The sequence below is a fragment of the Myotis myotis genome, unplaced genomic scaffold (assembly GCF_014108235.1).
Source record: "Myotis myotis isolate mMyoMyo1 unplaced genomic scaffold, mMyoMyo1.p scaffold_m19_p_5, whole genome shotgun sequence".
NCBI classification, from domain to species: Eukaryota; Metazoa; Chordata; class Mammalia; order Chiroptera; family Vespertilionidae; genus Myotis; species Myotis myotis.
In genome coordinates this window covers 40,329,796-40,357,126 of record NW_023416357.1, presented here as the reverse complement: position 1 = coordinate 40,357,126, position 27,331 = coordinate 40,329,796, and the positions used below count along the sequence as shown (strand labels likewise).

The 27,331-nt window shown below is 38.0% G+C and overlaps 1 protein-coding gene across 3 annotated transcripts; it reads right to left on the bottom strand.

Moving 5' to 3' along the window:
• Positions 1-579: 579 nt before the first annotated feature.
• Positions 580-27,112, bottom strand: HMGCR (3-hydroxy-3-methylglutaryl-CoA reductase). 3 transcript variants are annotated; one of them, XM_036308508.1, is made up of 21 exons: positions 26,966-27,040; positions 24,544-24,621; positions 21,435-21,622; positions 20,650-20,761; positions 20,273-20,360; positions 19,159-19,243; positions 17,773-17,878; positions 11,723-11,829; positions 11,446-11,562; positions 10,878-11,038; positions 10,516-10,763; positions 10,223-10,401; positions 9,029-9,223; positions 7,982-8,140; positions 7,679-7,836; positions 6,829-6,934; positions 4,689-4,859; positions 4,253-4,393; positions 4,014-4,172; positions 3,232-3,386; positions 580-2,838 (listed from the first exon to the last, which is right to left on the bottom strand). In XM_036308508.1, exons 3-21 carry the CDS (start codon positions 21,597-21,599, stop codon positions 2,784-2,786), a joined length of 2,667 nt encoding a protein of 888 aa, XP_036164401.1. In that variant the 5' UTR covers positions 21,600-21,622; positions 24,544-24,621; positions 26,966-27,040; the 3' UTR covers positions 580-2,783. The 3 variants fall into 3 exon arrangements, with proteins under 3 accessions (XP_036164401.1, XP_036164400.1, XP_036164402.1); XM_036308507.1 differs by lacking the exon at positions 24,544-24,621 and having other exon boundaries at positions 26,966-27,112; XM_036308509.1 differs by lacking the exons at positions 4,689-4,859; positions 24,544-24,621 and having other exon boundaries at positions 26,966-27,112.
• Positions 27,113-27,331: the final 219 nt, after the last annotated feature.

Genomic DNA, 27,331 nt, shown 5'->3' with positions numbered 1-27,331 from the left:
TTCTATACAGTGGATTTGTATTGCTGTTTTGCAACTCTGCATCCTCGTTTAAGTTCAGACCCTTGAACAGTGTGAATGTTTCCTCTTGATTTCTCTATCCTTTCCTAAGATGAGAAAAAGTCCTGTCCTGCCACATGCAATCACTGCTCATGAAATCACCCCCACAGAAAGGGGATGAAAATCCTTCACTGTTGCCTAGCTAACTCGCTCCAATCTGGGAGGGGAATTGGGGAGGAGAGGGGGACTGGCTCTATAAGTGATCACATGTCATCTGGGAAGAAAAATTCAAACTGATTCTCTATTATATGGGCTTTTGTTCTTAGAGGCTCACACATACTTTTCACCTCTTAACTACAGCAGAAGTGTAGTCAATTGAAAATAAATGGGAATCAGTTTTTAGAGAGGCCAACGCTATACTCTCCAGTTTAGCTGGAAACAGCTTCAAAGCACGCACACCTGCAATGGCTACTTGGTTTTGGCTGCCCAATCTTTATGCCCTCTTCCTCTCAACTAACCCTCACACCCCGATATCCAAAAGTGGTTAAGTTGAAATGATAAATCTCAACTGATCCAATTCTCTAAGTATAAGGAAGATAATTTTAATATACATGCAACAGCAGCCTGCCATTAACGCTGCAGAGTTGGAGAATACAATGGAGAACAATGAATGGTCATGACACCTAGCGTGAAATAGGTTACCACCCTGGCCAGACTTTACAAGCTTCCAGGCCTCAGGCTGAGGGTTAATCCAAACAAAAAAGGTTACTGCTTACACAGTATTAACTTCCTTTTCATAATTTACTGGAACCGGAAAAAAAGTATAACAATGTATACAATGTAGTAATTGTACAAAACATTAATTTAGCAAGACGATATTGGTTATAGTCACCAAAATGAAGACGCAACGTATTTTTCACTGCCACGTCTATGAAAAGGTCAGATAAATAAGTCACTGGCTGAAAGGTCGCAACAGAAGCAATTTCAAGTTTACAGACAATTTCCACAACACTGCAGACACAATCATTCAGAGGCTCTCCGTGCTGCCACGGCATTGCTGGAATGTTTCTCAGAGTCCATCTTCTACACAAGCCATCAGCTCTCCAAGACCAACACTTGAAGCATTAGGTGTAATACAAAATAAAGAGTTCTTTATTACTTATACAAAACTTGTACATTAAAAAAAATGAAGATCCCACAGCTCTGCTGACCCCCTGAGAAAGCTAAGAGCTTTTATGGGTCCATCCAAGAGCCCTGTATGAAGTCACCAACCTCCTGGCCACAGGAACACAGCACTTTCCAGGGCCATTCACTCGGCACCTTCCCTTCACTGGCTCTGAAACCTGACTTCCCCTTGCATTAGGCTCCACAAGCACGCCAGGGTTTCCTGGCAACATTAAAGAACACTATTGTCTCTGGCCTAACCTTAGAGTGTTTTATCAGTATACAAGTTGATTTTTATTTATTTATTGAACACTTTCAATAAATTCCTAGCATGAGGTTCTATTACAACATATGTAGATTTTATACAATTCTTTACAAGAAACTAGATTTTCAGCTAAATAAATTTTTCTTTAAAGAAAGTTGATGAATGAAATCGTATTTTTTCTTTCAAACTTATTTTCCACTCTCTGAGTTTTGAGAGGGGTCACAGAGTTGTATGTTGTTAAACAGAGTCATTTTTAAGCCAGCGATTTTTAACCGGTGTGCTACAAGAATTTTTAAAACATGCAGTACCTGACTATTTAGTCAAGGGCACTGACCTCTTTTCCCTTAGATTGACAAATAAAATATTGCCAATAGCCAATACAACAACAGCCGTCTCATGTGAACAAATCATAATTATACCTTTTTTGGGGTCAGATCTGCAAGAAGTATTTTTTGGTGTGTCATAGAATTTTAGCAATTAGTTTATGTGTGCCATAAAATGAAAAAGGTTGAAAATCACTAGTCTAAGCAAAATTAAGAGCTCTGGTATCTTTAATAAAGAGCACAAAATTCTGTTTCTTAAAGCCTTATGTTCAAAGATATGTTAAAGCCAATCTAGACAAACATTTACATTTCGACAAGAGATCTCTCTGAGCAAATAGCCTGCAGAGGTATAAATGCAGTGATTTGTTTTCTTGATTGAGAACTATTTAGCACTGCTTAGCACATGATTCTGTAGTTTGGGAATAAGAGTAATATTCCCTTGAAGAAAGCAGGTCATCTTCTGAAGAATCATGTTGGCTACCCCAAAAGAAATCAAAATAGACCAGCACCAAATGAAGTATTAGTTTACAAAAAATAAACTTACTCTTATTTCTTAAAGTTCTACAACCCAGGCTTAATAAATTAACTATGAAATCAGGAGTTTTGTCAGCTACAGTGCAATTTAAAAACCCATTTTCAACCCTTGGTGGTGGGGGGTTTGGGGAAGAAGGGCCAATCTCACACCATGAACTCCATGAATTTCATCAAAAGAAAACACTTTTTTCCAGCGTGTGCTCTCTTTCAGAAGTGAGCTGCTGATGACCATCTGTGACGCTTTCAAGCATAATATCCATGTAGAGATCTTCCCGAAGAACACAGCATGGAAAGCACTAAGCTGTCTTCAGAGCTGAGGAAGCTGCATGGGAAGGACCGCACACCTTTTGGAAAGAGCCAAACACCAAGCAGCCGCCTCACCGATCACATCTATTCATCCTCAACAAGACACTGCATTGAGCTTTTTAATTCACAGATTTTATGTTAGTCCATTAGAACCCAACACCCGTATTTCAGTTCAGAACCGTCAGGCTATTTATTCAAGCGGCCTGCTTGGTGCAAGTTCCTTGGAGGTCCTGTAAATTTATCTTTGACCTATGGAGAAAAAGACAAAGAGATATATAAAATATCAAGAATGCAGAATTTTAAGTTAGAAATATTGTAGCTGAGTACTAGGTTTTTATTATTATTTATTTATTTTTAAATCCTCATCTGAGAATATGTTTATTGATTTTAGAGAGAGGGGAGGGAGAGGGAAAGAAAGAGAGAAACATCGATCGGTTCCCTCCTGACCAGGGATTGAACCCACATTTGGGAATGTGCCCTGACCGGGAATTGAACCCATGACCCTTCAGTGCACAGGACGATGCTCCAACTAACTGAGCCACTAATGATGTTCCAACTAACTAGCCATGGCTGAATACTAAGTTTTTCTAATGCATATTTTGAGTACAAGGAAAACATGTTAAATAAATCTTTAGGTCTTACCTGTTGTGAATCATGTGACTTTTGACAAGATGTCCTGCTGCCAATGCTGCCATCAGTGATAATTCCCCAGCCATTACTGTACCACACACGATTCTGGCAAGCTGCCGGGCATTTTCCCCGGGATTGTCTTTGCATGCTCCTTGAACACCTAGCATCTGCAGTCAGAGAGAGAGAAACAGCAGGACTCACCCTTCAAGTCATGGCAACAATTTCCTACCCAATCAACTAAATTAAGGGCAACTACAATGGCAGCAGAATCGAACTAGACTCCACTAAACTTCCAAGATTTACAAAGTATACACCATAGTTAACATACATCCACGGCCTGGCTGGCAGTGTACTTACTCAGAGTACATGAACATTTATTTGCCTTTTTTTTTTTTTTAAATATATATTATTGATTTTTTACAGAGAGGAAGGGAAAAGGGATAGAGAGTTAGAAACATCGATGAGAGAGAAACATCGATCAGCTGCCTCCTGCACACCCCCTACTGGGGATGTGCCCGCAACCAAGGTACATGCCCTTGACCGGAATCGAACCTGGGACCCTTCAGTCCACAGGCCGACGCTCTATCCACTGAGCCAAACCGGCCAGGGCCATTTATTTGCCTCTTCATCTACTTTCTCTATTTAAGCATATGGCTGAACATATACATACTTGGACTAGGCTGCTGGAAAACCAAAGCATGAAAAGACCAACTAAAATACAGAGGTGAGGCATACGCAGTGTCAGGTAGAAACACAGACTCTCAGTGAGAATTAGACTTGAGGTCACTTCATACCTGCAAACAGGCTTGCTGTGGGAGCAGATTGGTCCCACCACCCACAGTTCCTATTTCTATTGATGGCATGGTACAACTGATATACAAATCTTCATTTGTGGGACCACTTGCTTCCATTAAAGTAATACAGTTTGAACTACCAACATTCTGTGCTGCATCCTGGGGGGGAAAAAAAGGAAAAATATAAACTTCTCTCACGGAGAACAAAAGAGAAAAGCAGTGGCGGCTGGAGCCCTCACCTGCCCACAGGCAATGTAGATGGCAGTGACGATGTTGGCCGCATGGGCATTGTACCCTCCGATGCTCCCGGCCATGGCGGAGCCCACCAGATTCTTATTAATATTGACGTCAATCATAGCTTCCGTAGTAGTCTTTAACACCTAGAAAACAGAGTTGTGCACAATCTACATCTCCCCCAGAAGATTCAGGGGTGTGTTCCCCATATCTATCTTTCTGTGCCTCCAGAAAACAAGGAAGTTTAGATAGGGCCCCATTCAAGCCCTGTCCTCAATAAAAAGAGTAACAGCTCCTGTGAATGCCATGGACAGATGGGCAAGATATGATAAAACAGTCATCTTTAACGAAAACATACCCCCATATATTAAACTTAGAATGTTACCATTCCTTTCTCCAATTTTTATATAAAACTAATAGAACATTTATCCAATCACTCACTTCTCTGACAACCTTGGCTGGAATGACAGCTTCACAAACAACAGACTTTCCTCTCCCCTCTATCCAGTTTATAGCAGCAGGTTTCTTGTCAGTACAATAGTTACCACTAACTGCCAGGACCTGCATTTCAGGGAAATACTCATGGAGTTTCGAAAGTGCTTTCTCTGTACCCTGTTAACAATAACAAAACAAACAAACAAAGAAAAATTACATTAAAGTGCACAGTTACTTATAGATCAGAGGCTTTATTTGTATCTGGTGCTAATACTAAGTACAGTAACTATAATAATCTTAACTTCCAATACAATAACTATAAAGAAACTGAGCACAAAAGTAATTTCTCAATCAGGTATAGATTCCTAATGGTTCTTCCTAGGTATGAAAACAAACTTCTTTGTAGTGACTGATAATTAGAATGTAGATGAGAATATTAAAAAATACTCAATGAGAATATAATACTCATATTCATGTCACTGGGGGAAGTTACCCAACCCATGATCAATGTTTAATAAATTCCTTTTTATGGTTGTTAAATTGTTACTAAAAGCCCAGTTTACTAAACCTGGAAGGAGAGGTCAGACATTAAATAAATCTTGTTGTAAATGGAAACTTGATGGAATTTATATTACACGAAATATAAATAAGACTTCTAATGATTTCCAATTAAGTGAAATTAATGCAGTTAACTCACACCTCAATAACCTAAAATGTACTTGTGGGAAATTAAAAAAATAGTTTTTAATTGTGCTAAAATACATATAACACAGAATTTACCACTGTAACTAATTTCTCAAGTTTACAGTTTAATCGTTTTAAGTATATCCAACTGTTGTACAACCAATCTCCAGAACTCTTTTTATCTTACCCATTAAATAACTCCCATTCCCCTTTCTCCTCAGCCCTTGGCAATCGCCATCCTACTTTCCATCTTTATGAATTTACCAGTCTACCTCCTACATGGGAAGCATACAGACTTATTTTCTGTAACCTGAGCATTTCAATTAGCAAGGGAACTTCACAGTTCATGCCTACCTAGCATGTCAGAATTTCCTTTCTCTTTAGGGTGAATAAGATTCCATTGCATATGTACACCACATTTAGTTTATGCATTCATCCATCAATGGAGACGTGGGCTGCTTCAACCCTTTTACCATTGTGAATAATGCTGCCATAAACCAGGGTGTACAATTATCTCTTTGAGATCTTCCGTTGAATTATTTTGAATATATACCCAGAAGTGGAATTGCTAGATCATAGTAATTATATTTTTAATTGTTTTAGGAACCTCTGTATACTGTTTATTGGCAATTTTTAAAGGGTATGCATTTAGTCACTGTCCATTCTCTTTCCAAATAGTACTTATAAACAGGTAAACCAAAAAATAAGTTTTACTAACTTAACTGACTTTAACATGTTACATTTGTGTCTGGTAAATAACAAATACCAGTAAAATAAAATGTAAGCCATACACAAGCTTCTTATAGGAGGTAATTAAAATAAATGGACTATGTACATAAGCTTGGCCTCTTAAACACAAGACTTAAAGTCTCCAGAAGAGGTCAACTTTCAAGGTTTATAAGACAAAGTTTTTTTTTAAAAATATATTTTATTGATTTTTTTCAGAAAGGAAGGGAGAGAAATAGAAAGTTAGAAACATCGATGAGAGAGAAACATCGATCAGCTGCCTCCTGCACATCTCCTACTGGGGATGTGCCCGCAACCCAGGTACATGCCCTTGACCGGAATCGAACCTGGGACCTTTCAGTCCGCAGGCCGACGCTCTATCCACTGAGCCAAACCGGTTTCAGCAAGACAAAGTTTTAAAGTGCTAACTCCTAGACTGCCCACGCCCTCTAAATAGACCCAGAATGTGTATAATGCCAAATCTAAATTAAATATATCAAACACCACCAATCAATAAATGTCTGATTTACATAATGAGTTACATGAATCAGTATTTACTTTTCAATAAAAATCTGTCAATCAATTAACTCTTTGAGTAAGCAGCACATGTATGTGGTATAATATTCAAAGTACAGGAGGGCATTACATAGACAGTGAGGCTGGCCCCACTTCTGTCTCTGAGCTCCCCTTTGCTGGGACACTCCTGCAAGTTCTGTTCTAGTCAACCCATGCTCACCTTTGAAATCATGTTCATCCCCATGGCATCACCTGACCTGGACTGGAAACGAATGTAAAGGTTACGCCCAGCCACACTCATATGAAGTTTCTGTAGACGTGCAAACCTGTCAACAAAAGAAGCAATTTTTTTTTTTTAAGAAGTTGGAAGTTATCTTAAAAATCTAGTTTTGTTGGTTCATTTTATTTGTAAGAGAAACCCCATGGAGATTACTTATTAATGTATTTTCTTTTTTAAACATTATATTAGAATACTATATCAACTCTCTCATTCTTATATGCTGCAAGAAGGGAGGGCTATAGACAATCGTTTCATTATAGATAAACTTTAAAAGTCCAAGCAAAAACAAGCATATAAGCTTGAACTATAGCAAGGTTATCATTTGTATTGTTTATGCTTCATTATAAATTTAATTTTCTATATTCAAAGAAAATCTACTATACTAATATTTACTTCTATCCTGGTTCCAAAATCATGTTCTCAGGCAATTTTGCCTACTTGCAAGGCTAAGTCAAAGCTCTTCTAGGGCAAATAACGGTCTGATCGAAGTGAGCATTGTAAAATCAACACACAAACTTACCAGCTCACACTATAGTTTTCTAAGTTACCTCTATAGAGGTATTCATTAGGATTAACATTCTGCTCCCCTATCCCAAACCAAGCATTAATATTATTAATGCTGAATGGATGAATTTAAGGTAGATATTTTAGATCATTTTAAGCTGGCAATATGCTAACAATTATGTTTAGTGATCAAAGAAGATACACTAGTTCTGAAATAAACATAAATGCACTTACACACACACACACACACACACACACACACACACACACACACACACACACACACCTGCTGGTGCTGTCGAATGCTTCCTTTATCACTGTGAACCCTTCCGGTGTCTCAAGCCACGCCTTCACTTCTGCAGAGTCAGTAGCACGGGGAAGACGCACCACTGGGCCACGCGTCATCCCATCTGCAAGGATTCGGCTGCTGGCACCCCCACCAAGCTATGCAGAGTATGTTACAGAAGCACATATTAATTCTGAAAACACTTCTGCTTATCCCAAAAGGTGTCCCTTATTGTCCCCAATCTCTTCCCATCACCTGCCTAGATGTAGCCTAAAACAGACAAATATATAAATGCCAACTTACACCTATTGCTCTGCAGCCTCTATTAGTGCTGGCCACAAGACAACCTTCTGTTGTTGCCATTGGAACCTGAAATTCTTTTCCATCCAGGAACAGAGGTCCCGCCACTCCAACAGGGATGGGCATATATCCAATAACATTCTCACAACAAGCTCCCATCACCTAAAAGTAAAGTCAGATACCTAATGAAAATCTGTATTGCAAATATAACACTCTTGTCATTAATAACTTTCTTCACTTAACCCTTTAGTGTAATTTTCAACAAAAATTTTATTTACTCTTTAAAAAGTCTTTAAGAGCCCTAGCCGGTTTGGCTCACTGGATAGAGCATCGGCCTGGGGAATGAAGAGTCTCAGGTTCGATTCTGGTCGAGGGCATGTACCTTGGTTGCAGGCACATCCCCAGTAGGGGGTGTGCAGGAGGCAGCTGATCGATGCTTCTCTCTCATCAATGTTTCTAACTCTCTATCCCTCTCCCTTCCTCTCTGTAAAAAAATCAATAAAATATATTTAAAAAGAAAATCTCAGCTCTGATTTAAAAAAAAAAAGTCTTTAAGATACTAAAATATTTGAGTAATGACTATAAAACAGGAAGAATATTTTTAATTTCTATGACCTATATCATAAGCAGAATACAAAATCACAGTAAAATTACTAAAAAAGGAAAATATTTTATAAAAAACTATGTAAATATAAAAGACCAGTCAAGAACAAAATTAGTACTAGCTGGTTTGGCCCAGTGGATAGAGCGTCAGTCTGCGGCCTACTGGGTTCCAGGTTCGATTCTGGTCAAGGGCACATGCCTGGGTTGCGGGCCTGGTACCCAGTAGGAGACTGCAAGAGGCAGCCAATCAATGATTCTCTCTCATCACTGATGTTTCTCTCTTTCCCTCTCCCTTCCTCTCTGAAATCAATAAAGATACACACACACACACACACACACACATATATATATACACACACAAAAGAACAAAACTAAAAAGCTAAAGACCAAAGCTATAAAACTAAAAAGTTACAAAGCAAACCTTCTCAAATCAAGAAAGTAACATACCAAGGAGTAATTATAGTCCCTGTAAGGTAGATACTGGAGAGAAGAAGGCTCTGGAAGTTTTCTGGAAAGCAACTGTCGGCGAATAGATACACCTCGTTCATGGTTTTCCATCAGAGTTTCCAATTTGTAAGCTGGGATATGCTTAGCATTGACTAACTGGATGATCTCAGCATCACTAAGGAATTTTGCACCTTTCTAAAGAAATGAAAAAATAAAAACGGAGAGTGATGACAAAAGACTGAAGAACTGCACTTCATATTATTCATACTAAATAAACCATTTAATGCAAATAATACTCTCAATAGAACTAACACAAGAGGAGAACCTAAAGGACTACGGAATTCTAAAGATAATTTAGGAACAAATAAGATTATCAAAATGAAAGACAATTCTCCATAAAAATGTGACAATTAAACAAATGTAAGAACAAAACACTAAATTTAGCAAGGAAGGTCCACAGGGAAAATATCCATAATTTAAAAATTCTGACACTTATCCTATAGGTTTTGCTAACCCTATATACAGGAAGACCGCTGAGATATTGATATGCATGTTAATAGGAATGGGAAAGGAAAGTGGTAAAGAAAACAAACATAACTCCATTCTCACTCATTTGTACATAAATTAATGAGCCAGATGAAGCAGGTATGTCTAGAACACAATATCCCACTAAAGCATGAGTGGACTCATATGGTCATGCAGGTGGGAACCGTGTTAAAATCTCAGAAAGGAAAATAAACTTCCTCATGAGCAACAAGCTTACTTTAAAAACAAAAAGTTTTCTTCTATTTTTGAGGCTCATTTCTATGTTAAATCTTTTCTAGGCCTCACCACACATATGAGAATACAATAGTTGCTCATCTCTATGATCAGCAGTAATAAAGTAGAAAGACCGCTGACTCTTAGGCCAGTAAATCTTGAACCCGTGAACCCAATTTTACCATTTCCTAGATGTGTTACTTTGGGGAATACTTAAACCTCCTGGGGCCTCAGCTTGCTCATCTAAAAAATGGGGATAATTCCACTAATCTCACAGGCTGTGGGGCATAAATAAGACCAATACCTGCAAACCATGCAGCGAGTGCCTAGAACTTAGTAGGTACTTAGTCGCTATAACTTCCTTCCTTACTTTACTAAAAAAGCTCCTTTTCTTAAGGCAAATATCAAGCTTTGAGTTTATTTTATTCTCCTCACCTCTGCATTCCCAAGTATCTGTAGACATTCTTCATTAGGCCGAGGCTCCTTAGGAAGTTCGATTTCAGGTTCCTGTGTCCTCAGTTCCGGTGAAGTATTGAGCAAGGAGGAATTACCAACCACAAATGTAGCTCTGTGTGAGGTGTCAGTTTCCGCCAGTAAAGGTTTTATAACCTCAACTGTTCAAGAGATCAAAAGAAAATTCACTACACCGAACGTAAGTTTTAAAGCTGACTCAACTTCTTGACAAATCAGCATTTTAAGAATAGAGAATGAAGAGACTAAGAAATTACCATTTCTTTCTTTGTTTATCCTTGCCTCCTCCTGCACTGCATGGCCTTTCTGGTTATTTCTGGCCACTACAGGGTCCCGTCTACAGCAATCATCTGGCACTTTCTTTGGGGTCACTACAGGAGACGTGATGGGGTTTTTCAATGAAAGTGTCGATTCTGTCTCTGCTTGTTCAAAGAAGATATACTTGACAGCCAGAAGGAGAGCTAAACTTAGGGTAATAACTTGTTCAATATCCATGCTGATCATTCTAAATAAAAGAAAGCAAATTAAATTCCTCAAAAATATAAAGGCATAACCTAAACTTTCAGAAGCATAGAGTACCAAGATTAATATACAGCAAAGTAGGTCTCAGGGAACTTACTTAGAGAGATAAAATTGCCAGAGGGAAACACTTGGTTCAATCCTCTTGGACACATTTTCATCCAATCCTAAAGAAACTTTAGAATTTTCTGCTGTACTGTTTTGAGGAGAAGGATCAGCTATCCAGCGACTGTGAGCATGAACAAGAACCAAGCCTAGAGACTGAAATAAAGTTTTTAAAAAATTATGCATCTTCTCATATCAATAAAACCTAAGCTTCTCATCCTTAGCAACTGAATAACAAGATATACTATCTTCCTTGGCCTCCCCGTACAGGAATGAAAAGCCCCAAGCTTGCTCCATGACTAAAGTATTGGCCTCACTGAACTACTGAACACATTCCAAAGAACAGGTTTTCAGTGAGAGATAAGTGGAGGAACTTGAAAAATCTGTTTAGGGGAGAGACACTAAGAAAGACCAGGAGCCTCTGAGAAACAAGTTAAGAAAAGGGAAGAGGAAAATCAGAGAATACCAAAAATTATAGGATGACAAAAGAAAAATAAAACTGAAAAGCAGAGTATGACATTGGAACAGAAGACAGTGAAGGGAGAAGAAAGCGATGTAATTACCATAATCATCTTAACCCTCTGAGTAACAGGATTCGGTTTATTTTCTTCTTCTTCTAAAACTCGGGCAAAATGGCTGAGCTGCCAAATTGGACGACCCTCGCGGCTTTCCCGAGAAAGCTACAAAGTAAGTCAGTGTTACATTAGAAGGCATTAATTTTTTTTAGGTGAAGTGATACAATGAGAAGTATTACTCGTCTATTAATGTTGTATAAGATAATCGCTTCTCGGCCTTTTGGCTAAGATCAAGTGTGTAATGTTGTATAAGAACTGTAGTTACCTCTAAAACCAAGGAAACACAAGCTGGAAAGAAAGTCATGAACACGAAGTAGTTGGCAAGAACTGACATGCAGCCAAAGCAGCACATAATTTCAAGTTGACGTACTCCTGGAAAGAGAAAAATTTAATGTATAATTAATGAAGTATGTGCATTTCTGATGCTGTATACATCACAAGGACTCTTCCCATAGTTAGACAAATATATGAAAATGTTAGTATGTTATCTCCTTGTCATCTACTGGAAAAAGAATTAGAAACTCAGAGGTGATGCCAGGCCTGAGAGCACAGAGGAATTAACTGTCTTCTCCCATGTCCCCAAAATCACAACGCCAGGCATTATGGGAGCATTTAATATACAGTTGATAATCTCCCTTTTAAAAATACTGTTTTGAAATAAGGATATCTAATGGAGCAAACCCTTCAGTTTTATATTATTGGTCCAATTCTACTTGTTAACATAAAAGCAATTTACCTGTGGACCAAAGACATTTTTTTAAAAAATATATTTTATTGATTTTCTACAGAGAGGAAGGGAGAAGGACAAAGAGTTAGAAACATCAATGAGAGAGAAACATCAATCAGCTGCCTCCTGCACAACCCCTACTGGGGATGTGCCTGCAACCAAGGTACATGCCCTTGACCGGAATCGAACCTGGGACTCTTCAGTACGCAGGCTGACGCTCTATCCACTGAGCCAAACCGGTCAGGGCCCAAAGACTTTTTTTTTTAAAACATATTTTATTGATTTTTTACAGATAGGAAGGGAGAGAGCGATAGTTAGAAACATTGATGAGAAAGAAACATCGATCAGCTGCCTCCTGCACATCTCCCACTGGGGATGTGCCCACAACCCAGATACATGCCCCTGACCAGAATCGAACCCGGGACCCTTCAGTCCGCAGGCCGACGCTCTATCCACTGAGCCAAACCGGTTTCAGCACCAAAGACTTTTTTTAAATGTAAAACATGCTGCTGCCAGTTAAGTGATTCCTGATATAGTATCATAATAAAAATGTTGTTTTCATAGTAAGTATTTTATGTGTACTACTGAACTCTCATTTCAATTTAGCCTCTGTAGTACCTATTGATGTTTTTATAATTTTGGTTAATTTTATTGCTCTGTTTGAAAAATGATATGATGCAAAAAGGCAACTCAAACTGTTTAAGATATTATTTAGTAATCTTCTCAAATAGAAGGTAACAAAATTATAGAGTTGGAAAAGATTTTATATAATCAAATCCTACTCCCTCACTTTTCAAAAGCAAAACATCACTCATATTAAATATAAAAATGTTTTAAAATATAAATTTAAAAATTCCCTTTTCCTACAAAAATTGCCAACAAATATAATACAAAAAACTCAGTTTTATTTTATTTTCTGAATTGCAATACATCATGACTAAATAATAAAACAAGAGCATATATTGTATTTAAAAAAAATCTATAGCAATTACTCCCAAATATGGAAATTAAAGAGAATACAAAATGGCAATAACAAAAGGATTATGAATAACCTATGTTTTAAATAACAGTCAAATTTAATCTTTTCAAACCCAAGACCATGAAAACTATACTTAACCAATGCTTTTTACATCTTGGCGATCTCCTATTTCCCTCTGTACAACAGTAACTACTGCTGTTGCCGTAGGTTCTCCAGGCATTGCTACCATACAAAGAGCACTTATCTATATATTCCAGAAAGCAAAGACTTTTTCCTTTTTAATGGCTTTCTAAAGGGTTATTTCCTAACCCTACAGATTAATGTGCTAAACCTGTCCTTTTCCTTATTATTATTTTTTTCCTTTAGCCAAATCTCTGATCATTATACCATATTGGTATAGCTGTAAATGTCTCCTGACTGGCTTCTCCAACTATAAACCTAATCACTTCTTTTGTCCACTTCTCTGACCTATTGTGACAAACTCATCACCGTACTTGCCACATTAGTTTCCACTGCTTTCCATATAAGTTTCAAATGATTAATCCTTGGTTTCATGGCCGACTACTAGCTCCTGGCTGATCCTCTTCATCTTTTTATATGCTTTTGCTTGAATAAAATCAAAGGTATGTTTTCACCTAATCAAAAACATTTTTCTTGATTGTGGTGGTGGTTAAATGACTATATTTTTGTCAAAAACTCAGAACTTTAACCAAAAAAATTTTAAAGAAGGTACATTTAAAAAAAATATTTTAAAAATATCCTCTTTGCAAAATAAAATTTGTTGAATGACAGATTAAATAACTGAACAAAATTGACCCTTCAGAAAGTTTTAAGAAACATTATATTTTTAGAATAAAATGAAGATTAAAAATGGCGGCGGAGTAGGAGGATGCTACACAGACATCCTCCCAGGAACAAGCTGGAATTACAACTGAAATACGGAAAGGCCTCCTGAATAATCAATGGAAAACTCACAGGAGAGAACCCTGATACCCAACGACTGAAGGTGGCGACTGCATAGAGCCTGGTAGGAGGAGGGGTGGAGGCGCGAAAGGGCTGGCTGGGCATCCACAGATGGCAACTGAAGTCTCGCAGAGATATCTCAGCTGTAGGGGGTGCCACTGAGAACTCCGGGATCTAATCCCAAAGCTGGGCTCCCCAGCAGAGAGCACCAAACTGAGGAGGGTACCAACATAACATCTAGCTGTGAAAAGCAGTGGGGTGCTGTCTGCCAGGGAGTGGCAGCTGAAAGTTCAAGCACCCTCCTAAAGGACCAATACACAAAAATTCCCTGTGGAGCCATCCACCCTGTGCTCTGGCAGAGGGAGGGTGAAGTGAACTGGAGCTGTGAGAGCAGAACCCAGGACTGGGGAGTCGGGGTTAGAGCTCTGAAGGCAGACACTGGGCTGGGTCATTCCCTCACACAGTGGAGGACATCTTTCCCACATAGACATCTGCCTTGAGGCCACTTAAGAGATTAAAATAACAATTAGCCTCCAGGCAGAAGCAACTGCCCCAACCCTGTTGGAAAAAAACTCATCACACCTGAGGACAATTGCCTGGGGGCAAATCAAGTCAAATCCTATTTATCTGTAGACAGAGTCGGTCTAAGAGGCTTTGAGTCTTAGCCTGATCCAATTAGTCAGAAACAGCCTTTAACACTGTTCTGCACTAGAGATTGAGTTATAGAGGATCTACCTAAAACAGTCACAAACCCAAGCAGACAACCAAAATAAGGAAACAAAGAAACAACCTCCAAGTGAAAGAACTAGCAAATTCTCCAGAAGAGATAAATGAAGCAGTGATAAGAAATTTATCGGAAACAGAGTTCAGAGAAATGATGTTAAAAATGCTCAACAATATGAAAAAAGATATAGTAACTATGAAAAAAGAACAGTTTGAGATAAAGAATGACATTGCACAAATAAAGAACACACTGGAAGGAATACACAGATTAGGGGAAGCTGAGGATCAAATCAGTGAGTTGGAAGACAGAGTTGAAAATATCACTTAATTAGAGAACCAAAAAGAAAAAAAAAACAATTAAAAAACCATAGGACAGCTTAAGGGAGCTGTGGGACAATGTGAAATGTAACAACATTAGAATAGCAGGTGTGCCAGAAGAGGCAGAAAGGGAGAAAGGAGTAGAGAAGGTGTTTGAAGAAATAACGGCAGAAAACTTCCCTAACCAGGTAAAGGAAAAAGTCACACAAGTTCAGGAGGAACAGAGAACCCCAAAAGAGAAGAACCCAAACAGGCCCACGCCTAGACACATCATAATTAAAATGCCAAAAATTAAAGACAAAGAGAGACTCTTAAAGGTAGCAAGAGAAAAGAAAACTGTTACCTACAAAGGAGTTCCCATAAGGCTGACACCTGATTTCTCATCAGAAATTCTACAGGCCAGAAGGGAATGGCATGAAGTACTCAAGGTAAAGGAAAGCTAGGACCTGAAACCAAGATTACTATATCCAGAAGGCTATCATTCAAAATAGACGGCCAAATAAAGAGCTTCCTAGACCAAAAAAAAGGCTAAAGGAGTTCACCACCACCAAGCCAGCATTACAAGAAATGCTAAAGGGACTGCTGAGAAGAAACAAAGAGAGAAACCTAGCCATACAGAATTAAAATGGCTATAAATAAGTATCTCTCAATAATAACCCTAAATGTAAATGGATTAAATGCTCCAATCAAAAGGCGTAGGATAGCTGAATGAATACAAAAACATGACCCAACTATATGCTGCCTACAAGAGACCCTCTCAAAACAACAGACACACACAGGATGAAGATGAAGGGATGGAAAAAAGTTTTCCATCAAATGGAAAAGAAAAAAAAAAAGCTGGAGTAGCAATACATCTGACAAAATAGACTTTAAAAGCACCATGCTAAGCGAAATAACCCAGATGGAGAAAGATAAATATCATACGATCTCACTCATTTGTGGAATATAATGAACAACAATGAACAACTGATAAACAAAAATAGAGCCAAAGGGGAAAAAATATTCTAGAATATAATAGAATCCTGTTATTTGCAGATTTTTAATATTTCCTACAACTTTTGTGATATCATACTATGTTAGTAAAGTTTTGGTAATATTATTATACTTAAAATCCTTTTATTCTTGAAATATTGATGTTTATTGAATGTAATATGTAAGATTTTTCTTGAATAATTAGTGTTTATTGCATGTAACATCATATTTAAAACGTTTTTCTTGAGATATTAATGTTTATTGCAGGTAACATTATTATATTTAAGATCGTTTTTCTTGAAATAAAAAACTAAAATAAAAAGGAAACATTATATTTTTTATACACTACCTAGTAAAGAGACCTCAACTAATAACAACTAACTATTCTTAAAACTTAATTTAGCCCTAGCTGGTCTGTAAAAAAATCAATAAAATATATTTAAAAAAAACAACTTAATTTGCTCTGGCTGGTGTGGCACGATGGTTGAAGCCTCAGACTATACACGGAAGGGTCACGGGGTCAATTCCTGGTCAAGTGCGTGTACCTGGGTTTCTTCCTAGCTTCGGTCGGAGTGTGTGAGACAACAGATGGATGTGTCTCTCTCACATCGATGTCTCTCTCCTCTCTCCCCTTTTCCCCTCCCTCCCACTCTCTCTTAAAAGCAATGGGAAAAAAATCCTCAGGTGAGGATTAACAAAAAAAAACAACTTAGATAATTTATTTCTGAAAGAATGAAGCCCCTTATTAAGGGCACTAAGGTATTAGAAAATATACGGTAACAGGAGTTAACTACATTTTGGCCTACATGAGAAAATTATTCAATGATTTAGAAAACCTCCACAACAGCACGATATATTCATTCTGGCAAAATTCCAAGCCAGACCATAATTTTTGTCCTTTATAACAGAGTCCTGTGTTTGATATTTAACATCTAATTCTCTCCTCTCCAACTAGATATACTACATACTGTCAGACTAAATCTTCTTACCATCCTATTAGGAGAATCCAACCTCTAACCAACTCCCAACTTAAAAAAATATATTTTTTAATTTGATTGATTTTAGAGGGAAATGGAGAAAGAAACATCAATTTGTTGTTGCACTTGTTTATATATTCATTGGTTGCTTCTTCTATGTACCCTGACTAGAGATCAAACCCATAACACCTTGGCATACCAGGAAGACGCTCTAACCAAATGAGCTACCTGGCCAGGGCCGACAACTCCTGACTCTTATACTATCTCTACATGACAGTAATACATAAGGAACCAAGTCACTAATTTAGTACATAGAGGCAACAGCAGGGTCTGGAAGGTGCTTTCCAGAAAAGCCTTCGAATACAAACAAAGCAAAGAACAAAAGCACCACAGACAAAGTCATGGAAAGGAAGATGCACTGAAAAAGAAGGCAAGAGTGAAAAATAAATCAGTAACCTGCTACTACTAAGTTTATATTAAAACTAACAGACAGAGAGGTCAAATATACCCACATACTCACACAATCAAAAATTTTAAGAGTGTTATCAGACTTTTAAAAGTCAGGATTTAATAATAACCCAATGCAATCTAAGATGTTCTTTTTCCCCTCTTTATTAAAAACTTACTTTGAACTATATTAAAAATTGCTTACAAACCTGACATGGTACCAACTCCAATCACAAGGCATTCTACAAGAGCATCAAGGGTGAACGTAGGGCCTAAAATTGCCATTCCACGAGCAATATTTTCCCTTACTTCATCCTAAAACAAAAGACCAAACACATCAATGAGGGTAAAGCCCAAACAACTTAAAAAATGTTAGGGAGCATGCTAGGGCTTCCACTGAAATCTAACTTATTTGCAAAGAATAAAATATACAATATGATACAACTAATAGGCATTCTAAATGCAAAGTACACTAATAGTACAGTGGACTAAAAACAAACAAAAAACATATATAGTGCCCTGCTTTTCCTTTCCACTGAATAAGATATTTCTTGCAAAGATTCCTATGAAGTGGTGCATTAATCCTGCCATTTAAATCTCATATAATTTTACAACATTTTATATTTTGGCTACCATTGACAGAAGTTCTTAGTTGCAAAATTTTGGAGACCATGTTAGTATTATAAAACCTAAATCATACCCTTGGCTCAAAAGATCATAACTATTCCTCAAATTATAAAATCAAGGCAGAAATACATGCTTTTTTCTTTTCTTTTCTTTTATATATAATTTTATTGATTTCTTACAGAGAGGAAGGGAGAGGGATAGAGAGTTAGAAACATTGATGAGAGAGGAACATTGATCAGCTGCCTCCTGCACACCTCTCACTGGGGATGTGCCCGCAACCAAAGTACATGTATCCACTGAGCCAAACCAGTTAAGGGATGACTTTTAATTATAGTTTCTAAATACCTGAAAGGAATTTCTCTTTATTTCCTCCCAGAGTGATCTTTAAGCTACACTTAGGAGGTTTCTTTTAAAAACTCCTTTTTTTTTAAACAGAGCAACAAATGTGGTTGCTCCCTGGATCTTCTTCTTTTTTTTTTTTTTTAGTACATGCTATTTTATACTCAGATACTCTAATGAAAGATTGTTAAAATGTTAGGTTCTTTAAAGTGACTAATGAACACCAAGAGAAAACTTTAGGTTGGAAATAAGGCTAGTTTTCAAAAGAGTTAGAAATAAATCTACTGAGAATCTCTTCCATGGTCCTATCCTGTATTTTATTAGGTACGTACTCTTACTTATCCAAAAGTCCAAAATATAACTTTAATTTCTGAAACCTTCAAAAAGGAAAATGGGGAAGATTCCAAATTCCAGAAGCTATGGAATTATAATTGAGTTGTTAGATAAATGGGACCATTCCTAGGCCACTTAAGAAGACCAGTCTTAGGACTTGATAATTGAACTTACAATTGTAGGCAATTCCTAAATCTTGGACTATGAAGAAACTCTATTAACCCTTCTTATTAATGTAAACAAACTAAAAAAAAAAAAAAGGAATACTATTAACATCTGTGTCATAAATGACTTACCTGTGAGTTGGAACTGAGGGCAAACTTTGCTAGTGCACTTGCTCTGGAAAGGTCAATCAGAAGTAAGAAAAAGGGCAAAGCTTCACTGGAGAAAAAAAAACAACACACAAGATAATGAGGTGCATTTAACAGAGGGAAAAATATGGCTTAAAAAATTCTTTCTAAAACAAAACTTTCCCCCCCTTACATTGTATGATTTTATGTGTAATTTTTTTTTGCAAAGAAAAAGTATATACCCTATATTCCTTTGACAAAGCTAAACATTTTAGTTATTCAAAACATCTGTTAAAAGTGTAAATATATTTATTCAGAAATACCTTTTGCTAATTTTATACCAAACAGCATCTTTAGTAAACAATGTCACCTTGATTTAGCATGGGGGGTTGGGGGGAGAAAAATATAATTTTCTTTCATTTATCATGACTTGTGGGAGGATAAACTAAACAACCCTACTGGAGGGTAAATTTGCAAAACATAGCACTCAAAAGTACTTAAAATTTACACAGCCACTATCTCATTCCTAAGAATGTATCCTAAGAAAATGACCATGAATATAAACAAAAATTTAGCTTCAAAGGCATTCAACAGTGTTTTTATTAATAAAAAAATTAAATAACCTAACAATCCAGCCATACAGGGTTAAGTAAATAAACTACAATGTATTTATACAGAGGAATACTAGACAGCCACTACAAATAATTTAGTTTAGTATTAAGGAAATGCAAAGATGTTGATAAACGATTTAGTAGGCATAAGTTATAAAGCAGTATATATATAGACTAGAGGCCCGATGCATAAAATTATTGCGAGGGGCTCAGCCCTCGCAGCCCCTGCTTCGTCCAGAAGGTCGTTGGGCTGTCTGGTCTAATTAGCATATTACACTTCTATTATTATAGATGATCTCAGAAGTTTTCTTTAAGTATTAAAAAAGTGGCAAAGGATATATACCAAAATGTTAACAAGTTTTAAAAATAGCTAAAAGATTGCATGAAAACTTTCCTTGTATTTTCTAAAACTTCTGAAAATTTATATTACAACTTTAGAAGTTCTTACTATATTTTGAAAAAATATAAAAATATTTTGAAAAAAGTATATTTATGCTTTAAATACTTACTTCAAGCCTGTCAATTCTTTATCTAAGAAATGAATGACAACTGTACTGAATACAAAACTTGAGAAAATTGTGAAGAGGCCAGCAATACCTAAAATGACAAAATTGAACAAACTGAAAAATTTCATCCTTTATTACACACATAAAAAAACATACAGACTTATCAATATTCTAAAAGAATTATTATTTTCTCCAGATTATTAAGGTCTTAAATACTAGAAAGTCTAACTCCCAATAAAAAGAAAGTAAATTATTAAATGCTTGCAGCACACATTAAGCAATACATACATTTCCATACACATGATTTGACCAGGTGTATTTCCACAGCAAGCAAAAAAATCTGATGGCACACAAAGAAGTTAAATGTATGAAATGATTACCCAAAATATATTTTGATCCAAGTTGACGTAAATTCTGAAACTGGAAGTAAATATACAGGATTGCTATGCATCGTGTTATTGTCAGAATTATAATGTCACTGCTCAAAACATCCTATTGGGAGAGACAAAAAAAAAAAATCACAATAGCTATAGCTTTTAAAATAAGCACTCAAAAATAAGAATTTTTATTTTGTATGCATCATATTATGATAAAATATCATTCGTTTACATATTATGATAATATAAGTATAGGCACAGTACAAGTCAAATAAAAATATTAAATATGCGAATCAAAAATTAAATCTGCCCCAACTGGTTTGGCTCAGTGGATAGAGCGTAGGCTTGCGGACAGAGGGGTTCCAGGTTGTGGGCTGCATCACAAGTAGGGGGCATGCAGGAGGCAGCCAATCAATGATTCTCTTTCATCATTGTTTCTTTCTCCCTCTCCTTTCTTCTCTGAAATCAATAACAATATATTTTTAAAAAATTAAATCCATTTTTAAACAATCCACTGTTTAAGCCAAACACTCATTGTTAGTCAGTTATAAAAGCTGTATTTCTCAAGTAGAGCCAATTACACCCATTTGTGTAGAGAAAGGCAAAAGAAGAGTGTGTCAAATACATTTTCATACTACATAAGTAAATGAAAATTTGAGGTTAAGTTCATAAATACCAAAATATTTTACTCAATTTTTTGATTATATGGTCTCTAATAGAAGATAAGATACTCTTTAGAAGTTGAAAGTGTAATTTTCTTGAGCCAATATTGAATTAATTTCACAAACCTCTTCAAACTTTGGACACTCATAATTCCAACCACAGATCTTATCGTTGCCGGTAAACATGTTCATGGACATCATACAGATGGTCAGTGTCACTGTTCCCACTATGACTTCCCAGGGGTGGGAGGCCACAAAGAGGCCATGCATTCGGAAAAGTCTTGACAACATTGTAGCTACAGAATACTTGGATCCTGAAAGGAATATCAAGTATGAATAATTAGTACACAGCTGACTGTATTTTTAGGAAAAAAATGTTATAAACCCTGCTATTGTATGCACAGTATCTTAAACATTTGAATAACACTATTTGATAGTGCTCCTTATAATTTTGGAAAATAGTTATAAAAACCAAAATAAGATGACTGTTATTACTTCTTACTCACAACACTTATATCCTCTATTATTTACTAGCAACTAACTTAAGAACAACTATTTCTTATAATTGTATGAATTCAGGCATTTAAGGTCAAAACAAATAAATATCTCAGCCCTTGATATTATCTGAGCCAAGGAGAGCAATAAAGCACAAGACAAAAGTGAGAAACAACTATTCATATTAATTTTCTAATTACCCCAATGTAAAATGCATATAAGCACACTCTTCCTTCTCCACATTCTGGTTATGCAAAAGGTAAAAATACCAAAGAATCTACTCCTTGAGTGTCCTGTAAACGATCTTAGTTTAAAGCCCCTCAAGGAAGGGGCCCATTACACTTTAACATTCCATCCAATATATAGCATAATGTCACTAGCCAAATGATGTTTAACTTCCTAATATTGTCATTACCAGAGAAAAGTCTTTTCCTAAACCAAACTTTTATAGCTAATCAAAATGCTACATTACTGAAAGAAAAGGATGGCTGACCAAAGGATGTGTCTATAGCATTCAAAAATTCCCCACAGAACATATAGGTAATTTTGATCTACCACTACTATGATTAAACTTCCCCATGTTTGCTGGCTAAATAATCACAATTTTGATATTCTGATTTAAAAAAAAAAACAACAAAAAACTAATACAGTCATTGAACTCTAATATAGGAACTTGCAAGTCTTACTTCTTACTCTAAAATTAATGCTTATGATACAGAATATTGACTACTCATAAAAATCCATTGAAATTAGGATTTAAAATGTAAGCTGATTGACACTAGCAAAAATTCAAATGAATCTCACATTTATGGTGATAACTAAGAAAATGATTAATTCATTGAAGACAGAAAATAAAAAGGCAAAAAATTAAGGTAAAGAAAGCATCCTATATAATAAAAGGGTAATATGCAAATTGACCCTAACAACAGAACAACTGGGAATGACTGGTCACTATGACACACACTGACCACCAGGGGGCAGACGCTCAATGCAGGAGATGCCCCCTGTGGTCAGTGCACTCCCACATGGGAGGAGCTCTGCTCAGCCACAAGCTAGGCTGATGGCTGCCAGCACAGCGGTGGTGGCGGGAGCCTCTCCTGCCTCCTCAGCAGCGCTAAGGATGTCTGACTGCAGCTTACACTTGCTCCCCACTGGCAAGTGGACATCCCCCGAGGGCTCCCGGGCTGCCAGAGGGATGTCTGTCTGCCAGCTTAGGCCCACTCCCCCCGGGGAGCAGTCCTAAGCCAGCAGGTGGACATCCCCCGAGGGGTCCCAGACTGCAAGAGGGCACAGGCCGGGCTAACGGACGCCCCCAAGTGCACAAAAATTTGTGCACTGGGCCTCTAGTTAATATATATAAAGGGACCAAATCTATCTAAAGAGAGCAAAGCAAACATCTCTCACTGCATTCCTTTATATTCTTTACATAGAAACCATACATGGTTTTCTAAGTACAAGTCACTGGATCAATTAAATTAAGAAATCAATTTTGAGTCAGAAAAAAAACATTTTAAAATAAAATAAAATAGAAAAAAAATAGCTCTGGCAAGAAATATAGTATGGGTAGGCATTACTACTCGAAACTTTCTGTTTCATGAAACTATACATACATGACTACGTACTGGCTTCTAATATTACATGTATTTTGTACTGTGGATCTCCATTTTAAAAATCTGGCAGTCACTAAGATATATAAACGTGTCATGCATCTGCCTGTGTTTATTCCTGTTTTTCAACCTTCTCCCCTATGTCTTAATTCATTTTATCCTTAGCACTTGTACTCATAGCAGTTGCTCAACAAATATCTGCTTGATTAAAAATAAATTCTTAAACTGCAGTAGCATCTATTTTATTGACACATCTTGAAACAGACATAAAGATAACTTTTTTTAAGTCACCAAGATCTGAACATAATCCCCTACCATTCTCAGCCCCCAGTCAAAAGGCTGAGTGCTGAGTATTCAGGGAATATATTACAGGGAGATGAGGTGGAGAATGAGGCTACATTTTATATTCTATTGTGGAAAATGAACAATAACATAAATACTTTCTATTAAATTAGCAGGGACCTGGCCTTAAGGTATTGGAGATTATTAATCATATCTTAGATTTGAACGCTACTTCATTACAACCAAAAGTCTCACAAGAGACTTAGTATTTCATGATGGTCTTCTATCACATAACTTCTTTCTTATATTAAAAAACAAAACAAAAACACACCTGCAAAGCAATCTAAAAAAATCAAGGGGAGTCAAAACCAGGTTAAAATGATTTGTAACACTTCCTCTCCCAAAACCCTTCAATTTCGGTTAATCCCTATCAAGTCAACATATCCTTCACTATTAAAAAGTTAATTCAGTTGAATTAAAATCTGAGCCACTAGCAAGAAGGGACCCCAATTTGATCACAAATCAGTTTAGCATTATTAACCTATAATTATATATTCAGCACATTATATTTTCCCTCAAAAAGATTTCATGGTAGCACTGTCAATTCTGTGACATTTCTTTCCTGGGTGTAAAGTCATCTTTGCAACATTCAGGAAAAGAATTACACATGATCCCTTAAACCATACCTAAACACAGAGAACCTGACCTATTTGGAAATACAAACTGAGTAATGGGATATACAAAGGTGTGTCAAAAGTAACCATAACTGTAAACTCATTTCTCATAAGCACCCTCCCCATTTCTCTGTGATTATGCAAAGCATTTAAATGCCATGGAATCCAATCTTACACCTTTATCAGCAGTTGCAAGTGGCACCAGCAGGCTACAGGTCGGCTCATGCAAATTCAATAGGCAGTATTTATGCCATGCTGCAATAAAAATAAAATTTACTTTAAACATCAAGTTAAATAGGCAATGTATGCCTTGCTTATTCGGACTGAAGTGTGATACAAACATTTCACAAGGTTTTTCAAAAGAATGGATAATTTAAATTCAATAGAATCCTCAAACTCTACTCCAGTATGCTACTGAAACCACCTACCATGGCCAACTGCAGAAAAGGATGCTTTGGCATCCTAATTCCTTCCTCCCCCTCAGCACTCCACCTGTGCTACACATTCCAGTATTTGATTATACACTAGCTTACACTGCTCTCAAATTAATTGCTGTGTATGTTGCTTCTTTGAAGTTAAGTAGTACTTTGTCTTATTCTCAGCCATTTTTAGTTCCAACAGGATCTAGCATACAACCTAATGTCCTAGGGAGAAAATATAATTTCCTGCACTGGAAATCAGGAAGCATGGATTCTACACTCAATTCTAGTATATGCTACCTGCTTGTAAGTCACATCTTTTTATTCACTTATAAAGCTAGAGCTCCACAGTTTTGACAACGTATTAAGTGGAACTATATGAAACTGCTATTTTTGTAGGTAAAAAAGTGAAATTTCAAATATCAGCAATTTCTTTTTTTTTTTTTTAATGTATTTTATTGATTTTTTACAGAGAGGAAGGGAGAGAGATAGTTAGAAACATCGATGAGAGAGAAACATCGATCAGCTGCCTCCTGCACATCTCCTACTAGGGATATGCCCGCAACCCAGGTACATGCCCTTGACCGGAATCGAACCTGGGACCCTTCAGTCCGCAGGCCGACGCTCTATCCACTGAGCCAAACCGGTTTTGGCAGCAATTTCATATGGATCAACCTAAAAGGATATTGATATGCAGGGTGGGGCAAAAGTAGGTTTACAGTTGTGAATATGTGGAACAGAGCTTATTATTATATTTTTATTAATTATTGTGTTATTTTTCCATACGAACAACAGTAAACCTACTTTTGACCCATCCTGTATATCTGATTATCCGTGGACTATAAACTGGATCATACAAGAATAAAAACAGCACACACATCCGCACACACTTTATCTTGAAATGCTCGTGCCACACGCTGAGTTTTCCTGTTAATGGTGTAACCTTTGCGCAATTTTTTTTAAACCTTCATGTTACTAGTTCCCATTTTCCCTCCCTGGCAAGCTCACCATAAATCTGGAAAAGACACTACAACCAAACAGGTCCTTGAAGTCCAATCTATCCACCCCAGTGTACACTCCAGGCCTTTGCTAGATCACCTCTATGTCATACAACGTCTTTCATTGCATGGAGTGAAAAACAAATTCACGAGCAAACAAAAAATACATTTTCTGCATCGGAAGGTGCTGACATTATGCACGACTATTTAGCGTGGCCTGGAAGCAATGTTCCCTATAACTTTTCAGCACCAAACCTGAGAAGGCATGTCCTCCAGCCCTGGAATAGTTCAATACACCATATAAGATGGAGTACACGTCAACCTTCTCCTACCGCAGAAATCTGACCGTGCGATATTTGAACCTCCAACGTAGGTTTTTCCTAATTAAAGCCAAATATAATTCCGCAAAACCTAAAGGTTTGGACTAAAGGACATCGGCAATAAGGAGTCTACGCCGCTTACATACATACATACATACATACATACATACATAAAATAAGAATAAGAAAGCAAAGAAGAATCCTTTAAGTCCCTGGGTTCCGCATCTTCAACCCGTTTCTCCTGGCAATAAGCGAACACATCTCTGCAGACCCACAGTTTTTCCCCCTGCCCGGAGTTGGCGCCGGGAAAATGAAGCCACATCACTGAGGAAGGTGCTGACGAACAGCACCGCCTGGGCGTGGGCGCCGGCACCGGATGGACCTTCCAGCGCGCACTCCGCGAGCTGCGGGCCGGGCCGCCCCCATCCCCCAACATTTCTCGAATCGAGGGGCCTCCCAGGTCACTCTCCGGGCACCCTTTCATCTCAATGATCGAGACGGCGCAGCCAGCACCGCCTAAGGCGATCGAGCAGGTCCGGCAAACGCTGGTCCGCCCCGCCGACCGCTGACCGCCGCCCTCCGCTCAGGCCCAGCCTGGCTCCCGGGCTCCCCCGGCATAGGTGTCGGGCCGCGGTCGGCCGCGCCTCAAGGACATCTAATCCTAGTCCCCGAGGGACAGGGCTACCCCCCCGGAAAGCCACCCCCGCAGCTTAGTCTGGTCCACAGGAGATGCCACCTGCCCCTTCCCAAGGCCTGGCAGAGCTCGAAAACGGCCACCAACACGGCCCGAATGCCACCCCGCGGCCACTGCTACCCCGCTCCCCGCCGTCCCGATCCCCTCCGCGGCCACCGCCCGCCTCACCTCCTGATCTCACTAGAGGTCACCGAACCCCGCGGCCGGCGCTCCGCCTGTCTCCAGTCAACGGAGACGGGGAGCGGAAGGAACCTTCAGCTTACGCACGCTCGGAGCCTGCCGAGCCCGCGGCCAATGAGAAAGGATCGTCCGATCGGCCAGCCAATCATCTGCGGGCGGCTCGGCCTGGTGGCGCTGCGTCACGAACGGTCGCCTTAACAACCGCCCACAGCTCTCACCCTTGGCGAGAACGGGCACCGCACCATCTCTCACCATGGCTCGGCCAACCAATAGCGAGTCGCGTTCCAGCACTCGGGCTTGCCCATTGGTCAACGGGCCCTGGGGGCGCAAACCTCGAAGCTGCCTTGGCGAAGA

Bases quoted from the DNA above. Each gene is read 5' to 3' on its own strand.
- HMGCR (XM_036308507.1), bottom strand. From the start codon at position 21,599: ATGTTGTCAAGACTTTTCCGAATGCATGGCCTCTTTGTGGCCTCCCAC. The intron at 11,039-11,445 runs GTAATTACATCG...ACTTTATTTCAG, and splicing joins AGAGGGTTAAGATGATTATG to TCTCTAGGCTTGGTTCTTGT. The intron at 7,837-7,981 runs GTAAGTTGGCAT...TACTCTGCATAG, and splicing joins GAGGCTGCAGAGCAATAGGT to CTTGGTGGGGGTGCCAGCAG.